Source organism: Oncorhynchus kisutch, linkage group LG5, assembly GCF_002021735.2.
Source record: "Oncorhynchus kisutch isolate 150728-3 linkage group LG5, Okis_V2, whole genome shotgun sequence".
Classification (NCBI taxonomy): domain Eukaryota; kingdom Metazoa; phylum Chordata; class Actinopteri; order Salmoniformes; family Salmonidae; genus Oncorhynchus; species Oncorhynchus kisutch.
Genome location: NC_034178.2, coordinates 45,585,989 through 45,597,359, shown reverse-complemented (window position 1 = coordinate 45,597,359; position 11,371 = coordinate 45,585,989). Strand labels below are relative to the sequence as shown.

The 11,371-nt window shown below is 44.5% G+C and overlaps 1 protein-coding gene across 2 annotated transcripts in view; it reads right to left on the bottom strand.

Moving 5' to 3' along the window:
- The window catches only part of LOC109891099 (cadherin EGF LAG seven-pass G-type receptor 2-like), a 91,280-nt gene that overhangs the window by 23,094 nt on the left and 56,815 nt on the right, over positions 1-11,371 (bottom strand). For both annotated transcript variants that reach the window (XM_020483403.2, XM_031825172.1), the window contains exons 4-8: positions 9,652-9,767; positions 9,402-9,490; positions 4,259-4,416; positions 3,471-3,634; positions 3,131-3,256 (exon numbers count right to left, since the gene is read on the bottom strand). In XM_020483403.2, the coding sequence (XP_020338992.1) occupies positions 3,131-3,256; positions 3,471-3,634; positions 4,259-4,416; positions 9,402-9,490; positions 9,652-9,767 (653 nt within the window). The remainder of the gene's footprint in view (positions 1-3,130; positions 3,257-3,470; positions 3,635-4,258; positions 4,417-9,401; positions 9,491-9,651; positions 9,768-11,371) is intronic.

Here is an 11,371-nt window from a genome sequence, read left to right as displayed (position 1 = left end):
ACATCGAGAGAGAGAGAGAGAGACAGACAGAGAGAGCAACCGAGAGAGAGACAAACAGAGAGAGACCAAGGGACAGTAGTTGTGGGGCAGTCTGGCTTGACAGAGAGAGACCAAGGGACAGTAGTTGTGGGGCAGTCTGGCTTGACAGAGAGAGACAGAGACAGTGGTTGTGGGGCAGTCTGGTTTGACAGGGACAGTGGTTGTGGGGCAGTCTGGCTTGACAGGGACAGTGGTTGTGGGGCAGTCTGGCTTGACAGGGACAGTGGTTGTGGGGCAGTCTGGCTTGACAGGGACAGTGGTTGTGGGGCAGTCTGGCTTGACAGAGAGAGACAGAGACAAAGGGACAGTGGTTGTGGGGCAGTCTGGCTCTGGTCTAAAACCACAAAAAAATGTGAACAGTATCCATGAAAAGGTTGATATTGTCAGTTTGTCACTGCAGTGTGTTCAGTCTGAACAGGGTCCAGATGAAAGGGTAAGTATATAAAATCAAAGTTTATTAGTCACATGCCGAATACAACAGGTGTAGTAGACCTTACAGTGGAATGTTTACTTACGAGCCCCTAACCAACAATGCCGTTAAAAAAATATAGAGAAGAATAAGAAATAAAAGTAACAAGTAATTAAAGAGCAGCAGTAAAATAACGAGACTATATACAGGGGGGTACCGGTACAGAGTCAACGTGCGGGGGCACCGGTTAGTTGAGGTAGTATGTACATGTAGGTAGAGTTATTAAAGTGATAACAACAGAGAGTAGCAGCAGTGTAAAAGAGGGGGAGGGGGGGCAATGCAATGAAAATAGTGTGGGTAGCCATTTGATTGGATGTTCAGGAGTCTTATGGCTTGTGGGTAGAAGCTGTTTTGAAGCCTCTTTTACGCTGAGCTGCAGTCAATTAATAGCATTCTAATATAGGTGTTCCTTTTGTCCAGGTGGGAAAGGGCAGTGTGGAGTGAAATAGACATTCCATAATCTGCGGATCTGTTGGGGCGGTATGCAAATTGGAGTGGGTCTAGGGTTACCGGGATAATGGTGTAGATGTGAGCCATGACCAGCCTTTCAAAGCACTTCATGGCTACACAGACGTGAGTGCTACAGGTCGGTAGTCATTTAGGCAGGTTACCTTAGTGTTCTTGGGCACAGTCTCTATGGTGGTCTACTTAAAACATGTTGGTATTACAGACTCGGACAGGGAGTGGTTGAAAATGTCAGTGAAGACACTTGCCAGTTGGTCAGCACATGCTCGCAGCACATGTCCTGGTAATCTGTCTGGCCCTGCGGCATTGTGAATGTTGACTTGCTTAAAGGTTTTACTCACATCGGCTGCGGAGAGCGTGATCACACAGTCTTCCGGAACAGCTGGTGCTCTCATGCATATTTCAGTGTTATTTGCCTCGAAGCGAGCATAGAAGTAGTTTAGCTCGTCTGGTAGGCTCGTGTCACTGGGCAGCTCTCGGCTGTGCTTCCCTTTGTAGTCTGTAATGTTTTGCATGCCACATCCGAAGAGTGTTGGTGTAATACGATTCAATCTTAGTCCTGTATTGATGCTTTGCCTGTTTGATGGTTCATCAGAGGGCATAGTGGGATTTCTTATAAGCTCCTTGAAAGCGGCAGCTCTAGCCTTTAGCTCAGTGCGGATGTTGCCTGTAATCCATGGCTTCTGGTTAGGGTATGTACGTACGGTCACTGTGGGGACGACTCATGGGATTAACTATGAAAGTACTTTATCTCCCACACCCTTGTCCATCCAGAGTCAGTGATGGTGGGAAAGGAAGTGAGATGCTGGGGATTTGCTCCATGTTTATTAGCCGTTATTCCCTCTCTAACCCCTGATGGCCGATCCTATGACATACTGGAAGTTTAACAGTTCTATTTTGAGAGTGATCTTTGTAATGACGTTGAATATTTAATGGAATGGTAGAACATGTACATTCATGCTATTGACACCCACTATGTAAAACAGAGCAGTAGCTTGGTACTAGTCTGCAGGACATTATACATTCCTCTTCTCTTTCCTCTCTTCTTCAGATGTTCTTCAGCCTCTGCTCTTCCCTCCACCTCTTACCCTTTCCCCATCTCCCCTTCATCATCCAGCCTCTCCGTCTCCCTAACTGTGAGAAAGAAGTGGTCCTTTATCACTGGATTTCACTCTGAACTGAAACAGGGATGCTTTTGGGTAATTTACTATTCTTTAGTAGTTTCCCTATTGTCCCTCCCACCCTCCCTCCCCTTCAAACTGTCCCAGCTTGTAAATCAGCAAGTCAAACAGCTGCAGAGCATTGAGAGGAGCTGAGAAGAGAAACAGACACTAGTAATGTTGTTACATACACATGCTTCCCTAAAACTGAAAAACGGAATACTTCACCTTCAACATGTCCGAGGTGTTAAGTCAGAGTAACTGTTTAAACGTATAGCTGTAAAATGTAATATGGTCCCTCTCATGACAGAGTCATAAAAGCTTACGGCATATCAAATCGCAGCTGTCATACACACATATGGGACCCTCGTAAACCCTTGTGAAATGGCTGGAATAAAACAGTACTACTCAGTGTGAACATCGGGCTTACGAAACCATCATGTCAGCAAAATGAAATACGACTGGCTTTATCTGTGCCAGGAAAGAGCCAAAGCTAAAAGGATGAAGAGATTACTTCAGTTATTTAGAGCTCTGCCAATTCCCTCTATGCATCATCCTCATATCGCTTGTGCAATCTCCTGTGCATGGTGTCTATGCAAATGTTTCTGCACTACATCTACACTAGTTCACTCAAAAAAAAGCATGTTTGAAAATGATAAGAAAATACAATATAGCAGGTGCTCTTAACACCACGGCACTAAGAAGCAAATGACATGGCCAGTGTCACTGTAACCACCTGGTTGTTGAGTTATGGTACAGTCCATCAACTACAAAGACCCTAGTTAAGTCTAGGTCAGGAGAGCTAAGGGATGTTGTCTGTCTGATGGGTCACTTAGTCCTAATGCACAGCCTGTAAAGTCTCTCTTGACTAAAAGGGTCTATAATGGCAGTAGGACACGGGACCAACAAAACTGGGTTTAGCTTTGATCAAACGTTTTAACCATATGAGGAAGATTTCCACCCTTCTGCAATGCTGTTACTTCACTGAACCTCTTACCCTTCTCACAGTTCCGGCCTCCGAATCCTAGGGGGCAGTCACAGCTGAAGGAGCCCCACAGGTTGACACAGGTCCCTCCATTCATACACGGGTTGTTGTTGCAGAAGTGCCTTTTAGCAGAGCATCCTGGGAAGGTATTGGGGATGTGAGGAACAGTTCACACCAACCACATTATGACAAGAGGTAATCAACGATTCATATACTTCAGTTACAACGTAAGGTGCATCCACATGTCCAACACAACTCATACTGTGCTCAACTAAAAGAGTAGCCTTGTGTGGATGGCAACAAAACGGTATCAAAATGGTTCAGTCCAATGGTAATGTGCAAGGTTACTGACCCGGTAGGGTGCCGTTGTTAGCGATGAAGCTAGCCATGTCGATGTGGTGGTTGTCGATCCTCAGGTCCTTCATGCAGCCCACAAACTGGCGGTTCTGGATGGGGAAGTCCTCAGGCAGTTTGGGCACGCCCCCCAGGAGGAGAGGACCAGTCAGGTCCAAAGACCTCCAGCAGACAGACAGGACACAGAAACATTTAGAAGCTGACACCACTCTGCTTCTATACCAGAACACATCATAAACATTTAGCTCGACTTCTATACCAGAACACATCATAAACATTTAGCTCGGCTTCTATACCAGAACACATCATAAACATTTAGCTTGGCTTCTATACCAGAACACATCATAAACATTTAGCTTGGCTTCTATACCAGAACACATCATAAACACCAGAACAGTGTTCATAAAATATTTATCACACACATTTTGCAGCTTGAGTTTTTTTTCCACAGAGGAAAACAGATCAACACCCCACAGAACCAAAATATGTTTACGATGCTTAACATTCTAGAGGTGAAGACTTTAGTTGAAAACCATTTCTGTAGATAACCCATAATGAAGGCCATGTTTAGCTCAGGAAAGCCAATTGGGATCTCTTTTTCTCTCTTGGGGTCATGATAGTACAATAGTACACTAAATCAAGAGGTTAAGTTCAGCTTGTGGCAAAATGTAAAAACAGAATTCATGGCTTCAAATAGCTAATATTGCTTTTACTCAGCTCTACTATAATCTGTTGGCAGATAACACTGCACAATTAAATACCAGTAAGCCCCTCCCATTTCCTTACTTTTTGGATCCTGATTGGCTGCCCTGGGCAGAGCAGGTGTAGTTCCCGATCACATTACCAAATCGCAGCGCCACTGAGGTGTCACAGTTGTCCACGGATACTACGACAACCTTCTGGACAGAAGGACCCTGGGGCATGCCGGCTTGGTTTATGATTGGCTGTGAGGAGAGAGGAGGAGTTGTTGAGTTTGGCTCCAGTGTTATGGACAGAACACCTACAGCAGGTCGGGAGGAATTCACCTGACAAACTACTGTAAATAGCAGCACATGGGTGACAGGAGTTTCTAAACAGGGCAGCATTTATAAGTGCCATTATTCCAAATCAAATCAAAATTTCCTTCCCAAAAGGGAAATACTGTATGTGTTTGGAGAAAGGTTGACATATACTGGGTAAGTAGTTCTTGGTTATCGATAGCAAGATAGACAGGAAACGCACACATTAAGCTATAATCAGCCTTCTGGGAGTGTCCATAAGAACATTCTCTGTCACAGGTGCATCTCAATGACGGCTTGATGCTAAAAATATGCTAATACTTCTTCCTCAAGTTACAGAAGAAAACATTCAAGAATAGAAAAGGAAAGTAAATATGAAGAAGATTATTTTTGTCTCAGAATATCCATCTCATTGTTTCTTGTGTGTGTCACTGTAAGGTATTTTTGGTTGATCAGCACATAGACTGCTTGTCTGCCTGAGGGTTGCTAATTACACATGGAGGTGTGCTACATATCTCAGCATTGTGCGATCTTAACTAAATCTGTCTTATAAGGTGTCAAAAACGCACTAATCACATTTCTATTTCAAACAAATGCAACTTATCAAGAGAAAACACTAGCATTAAAAAACTCTCTCTCATTGAAACATTCACCCTAGAGATAAGGATTTTCTCAAGTCAAGTGCTTCAATTAACAACGAAAAGACTTGAAACAATTTCACACATTTAAAGAAATGAAGAAGCTTTAACAATCCTAATGAAACGTTTGAATCAATTCTGAAGTAAAATTCCCGCCACCAGCTGTTACATTCAGACCTACAGTATTCTTAAATATCACCCCAATTTACTTCAGTGCTTTAATAATTTAAAGTCAAAACAGCCAGAGTTCAAGTCAGAGGCTGGGACAAGGGGCACAGACACAGTGGAGAAGCCTGGCTCAGCAGGACAGTAACGGTCTTCTTCTTCACAAAGGATCTCTTTCATTGTGTGAGGAATCAATGGAGGGAGAAACAGGAGGGGCGGGGGGGTAACGATCCTGTCAATAAAGATCACAAACACAAGCGTTTCCCCCAGGTCACACAGAGCTCATATTGACCGCCAGCCCAGTTCGAGCTTGTGTCAGTAACGGCTATGCTAGCAGCACTGTGATGAGAGGGTCACCCCCCACCGACAACCCTCTGTTGACTGACCAGGCCTGGGGCCGGACACTGAGCTGTGGACAGACCAGATAGGATTATTATCTGTGCAGTGTGGAGTACAAGAAGGATATGATGCCCTGGGTAGCCTGATTGTTGAGAAATGAGGAATGCACAAATACCTCAATTTATTCTTGGCATAACCTCATGATACCATAAGCCATTTTTGATACATATTCCTGCAGTTTCCATAATAACTGTCTGAGCCCTTTAATCAAAGGGGCTAAGAATAAAGACCAGACAAACGGAAAATAAGGTGGGTCTTACACACACAGACACTGCTGACATAACGTATCTAACCAGCTGTAATATTGTAGGTCATGACAGTAGAGTCCCATCCCATCTACCTGGAGCACCGAATACAGAGACCCTGCCACAGAACATCTCCCTGGAGCACCGTAGACAGAGACCCTGCCACAGAACATCTCCCTGGAGCACCGTAGACAGAGACCCTGCCACAGAACATCTCCCTGGAGCACCGTAGACAGAGACCCTGCCACAGAACATCTCCCTGGAGCACCGTAGACAGAGACCCTGCCACAGAACATCTCCCTGGAGCACCGTAGACAGAGACCCTGCCACAGAACATCTCCCTGGAGCACCGTAGACAGAGACCCTGCCACAGAACATCTCCCTGGAGCACCGTAGACAGAGACCCTGCCACAGAACATCTCCCTGGAGCACCGTAGTCAGAGACCCTGCCACAGAACATCTCGCTGGAGCACCGTAGACACATGGTTCTCATTTCAACCCTGTATCCCCCAATCCAGTAAGTAGATTAGATTCTGTCTGTGCCTTCAGCGTGCTATTAATACAGCTGTCCCATTGAGGGGTTGTCTGTGAGAAGCTGAATACTGGTGGAGTTCATTGTGGGTTTTGTGATCACTGATGGCTGCCTGTGTGTCAAAGACGATGAAGACTTAATTACGTTGTCCCACTGCTCTGCTCAAACATGAGCCCTCGTCTTTAAACACCTTTAAACACACGTCTCCCATTAGAGCCGTATTATCATATCTAATAACTGGCCAACAGGATTATTTGCTTTGCTGATTTGAGTCTGAAATACTTGCAAATGCATTTCATTATTCACAACATATCGGGCTACTAGAAAGATAGAATGTACCTATAAACCTCAAAACCTTCCATACACTAATTGTTGAACAAAATGTCTTTATCCTTTAGTTGACCCCTGGTGAAGCAGTGGGAAACTCATTTGTTGGGACTTTGAAACAAACACACAAACACACAAACCGGCAGTGTGAGATGGTCTGTTAGAATGGTCACACACCAAATCATCCGACACGCTCTTTTCCACAGTTCCCCTCGGTTGAGAAAGGTCTGGAACAGACTGTGGTCCAGATTCGCTGGTTCTTTCACTGAACTAAACAGTGGGCCTTCGCTCCCAGAAGCCCCTGGCTTGCTGAACTACACGGTTGTTGACTCTCCTGTAATGCCTCTCTGCTAATGTCTGTCAGCCGCTCTGTCTGCTACACAAAGCCTCTGCCTGTCAGAGATGATTGGAGAGCACATATTTACTCAGGAATACATTCAACACTTTTCCCCTCACAACAGGGTGACAGGGAATCCTGGGAATATGAGTTCACCATCATCCATGATGACAGGGTTAGACAAGAAGGGCATGGGAGCAAACAGTAATATGAGATCTGAGATTGATTGGAAACACCATAGCAACCAGGGTGGTGAGCCCTGATGCGCAGTGTCCCGCTCAAAGCCCAAGTCAATTCTTCTCTCTTGCCTTTCTTTTCGCTCCTCTCCTGCCCTGTTTCCTCGCTCCTCTCCCGTGCACCTTCCCCGGGGCCGCATCATTCACTACCCATGGTCCCATTGGAGGCCGAGCGAAGCACAAAGGCAGTGGTCATTGCCATTCTCCACACTCCCCCTTTCCCCTGAAAGGCACATTTCAATCTAAAATGCCTCCCCCACCTCATCCCACCCACCCCCCGTGGACAGGGACAGGCTGGGGAGGGCGTGGGATACCTCAGAGGGGAGGAGCCATCATTCTACCTCCAAGACTCGCTGGATTTTGGGGGATTAGTTCAACTAGGCCCCTGAATGATCTCTGGACAGTTTTCTAGGAATATGTCCCTTCCATTGGTCTGGGCATCTGCCTAAAATGATGGTTGTTAAATGTTATTGACTTCATGCTTTGTATTGCGCAAATGATGAGTAGGAAACTAGCTGGTAAAATGTGATAGTAAACAAAACAGTTGGCATGGTGGGCACTCAACAGGAAACACTTTGTAGGTCACTGGAGATTGTCATTGTCTGTTTAATCTAAAAACGACTAGGTCAACGTTAAAACAAACTTTTACAAACCAACAAGTCAACAAGTGATACATGAGAGAATAATGTCCCCACTTTGAGGGGAACCAAAACCTTTTCTCCAATGGCCCACGAGATGTTGTGTTCCCTCATATTCTGCTGGCTGGAATCTGACAGGGCCATGTTATCATAGACCATGAATAGAATATCCACACTTGAGAGGTCGCCAAGCAACAGCTTTATGATGCAAAGTGACTTCCTGAATAGATTAAAATGTAACATCCTGTGTGTTGGTCTGGGGGGGGGTTTGGGGGACATCTGAAAAGGATGGGGATAACGGAGGAAGGGTAGTGGGGTGAGGGGTTATAGGTCCATGCATTCTTCACTTATTGATATGGAAATGAAACAGTTGTGAAGCTTATATCTCGTTTGTATGGAGAGTTTTTATTTTTATTTTGTATTATTCCTCCCACGCTTTTCTACGGTCTCTCTCACTTTCTCTGTCTGGCTGTCTCATCCCTCCTTTCCCCTTTCTTTCCAGCTCTCACTCCTCGCATGTCTGTCTGGCAAGCTTCCCATTCCACTGTCCCATCAACAGTAGTTCTCTGGAACGACACAGCAGCAGTTCTAACAGGAAGCAGCAAAGTAAAGCTCCACAGAGGACTCAGGGTATTCTACTCCCAGTGTGGTCCAATTAGAATCACTACCCTCATCACTCTATAGACCGTCACTGTCAGATACTTGACGAAGTACTGCTGGTCTAGTATAAATAGATATGTAATTAACAGGACAAAGTACAGTATACATATATATCCAGTTCTACCAGAACGTACAAGTCTTTCTACTCACAATACTATACAACATCCATAAATCAATTACCGGTAAGTCAATTGCAGGGCCAAATATGTAAAGAAAATATGTCTGGTATTTTGATGTCTCCCATTTCAAGTCTGTGGTAAGAGACAAACATAATTCAGTTTGGGCATGTACTGATGTTGGAAATGACCTGCTCTTAGTCCTGCTCACTGTTTCACAATGGGATCTGATGAAGCCAAGTCTATAGTGGGATTTTTCAGTAGCCTAGTCTGACCTTTGCACCCAAAAGAGCTCAAGTCAGTCTAGACTTAACCTAATGTAGCAGGAGTAAAAGAAACACCTGAAACTAGATTCCCTACATACTGGTCTTGAAGGGAATTCAGCCAATCCAGTAATGTGAAGGAGGAGTTAAGATGGAGTGTGGTCTTGTTAATCACATCCAAAAGCAGAAGTTGCATCAGAGGCTCTCTTTCCATTTCCCCTGAAAACAGGAACATCCAGTTGTTGGGGACGCTAGTCTAGACCCAAGTTATATCTCAGCCCAGACCCCAAAAATCTGTGTTTGTCTAGTGTTGAACCAGTCTATATCTCGTAGGATCACAAGGACCAGCCCATGGCAGGTTTATCTCTGACGTACCTTGTTGTAGTAGTAAACTTGGACCACATGCCACTGGCCATCACTGACACCTCCAAGGATGTGGGGTGACACAGTCGTCTTGGTCTCACCTAAACAAATTAAACCGCCAGCAAAAGTTACTTACACATCATTGAATCAGGGCTTCAGTGGGTCAACACCTGTCACAATAATCACATGTTGATATTTCAATAACAACCAAATGTAGATGTGGGGTAAATTGGCTGACGTGCACTAACAGATCGCCTCCTACCTGCAGAGAAGGTGAGCTGGATCTGCTCGTTGACGATTTCCACAGCGATGAAGTCATGCTTCTCGTTGAAGCGGCCATTGTAGAGTAACAAACCGTTTGGCTCCTTCGTGGCAAACCTGGAAGACAGAAAGAAACTGGGCTCACAAAGAGTCCATTCACAGCCAAAGACACCAAGACAGAGTAAACAATCTTTTCAGTGAATAGAGGTCTTTGTGAGGAAAAAAAACTAACAAGATGCATTCAAGGCAGTATATTTCCACACACAGGAGTTTGCCATACTCGTTGTACTGTGGGCATAAGGGCATACTTCTGTAAATATAACAAATCATTTCTGCAATAAATGCATTTTCAACATCCACATTGATCAGTGAAGATCTCAGCAACATGTGTAAATGGTTCTGTATCAATATGAGGTGGAGTCTTTTCATACCCATATAGAAGCTCATCCAGTACCCTCGACACGAGGAAGACAGTGTACTGACTGACATGCCCTACTATAGCAGAGGATACGGATTTTAAACGCACCAGAAAACAACTGTTTTCCTGTCCTATTTTATTACTAGGAGGGTTTATTGATGCACTGTGCCTCGTGATTCCCCTTTGAGGAGCAGAGATGGCTAGATTTAACACCGCAGCAGTTCTCCATGGATCACTGAGCACCCAACAGGGTTAACTACCGCAGAGCACCGTTCTTTGTCTGAGACTATCTGCAGGTAGGCATGGCGCATATACCCCAAAAACTCAGAGACAGCATGAGGTGGATAGTGACTACACACAGAGATGAAAAGATGTTCTGATAAGAAGTAACAATCAAATACAATGTCAAAGCTACAGCACAATAAACACTACACTAAACTGATGCAGGAAGCAGAATTCCCATTGCTTTACAGTATAATATGGAAATAGACTGGCTCAGAATGATATTGATGGTTTGCAGCAATGAGGAGATTATTTTAAACATAGGAGGAACTAGGCAGAAATGAGGTAGTTACTGTATAACCACAGGAAAAAAATATTTGATGATGTTTTCTCAAAGAGGAGTATATAAAAACAGGCACTAAACAACCACAATTGGGTTAAATGTGGAAGACACATTTCAGTTGAATGCATTCAGTTGTACAATTGAATAGGTATCCCAATCTGCATTTAGACTTTTATTTCTGAAGAGACAATGACAAGAAACCTAGTTTATAGTGCCGGAGGTCATAGTGGTGTTGTCAGTTACTGTCATGTTAACACACAGTTGGACACATTTGAACACGCCAGTGCACCCCTGCCTCTCTGGCTTCCTTCCAGAGCCGACACCACTGACACTCCCATTCGCATTGGATTCAAGGAACGACAGACAGTCCAACCGCAGAGACCACAGGGCATAAAATAAAACCACACTGGTTTTTACAAAGGCATCAAATCATTGGGTCACATTGAGTTCTAAAAGGGTCTTCATTTGATTCACCACAAGAGGTAAAAAGATCACAGTGGAGATCATTAAAATCAATGTAAATGTATGACAGGGTGTTAAACGACATGACCAAAAGTATGTGGACACCTGCTCGTCGAACATCTCATTCCGAAAATCATGGGCGTTAATATGGAGTTGGTCCCCCCTTTGCTGCTATGAAAACCTTCACTCTTCTGGGAAGGCTTTCAGCTAGATGTTGGAACATTGCTACAGGGACTTGCTTCCATTCAGCCACAAGAGCATTAGTGAGGTCGGGCA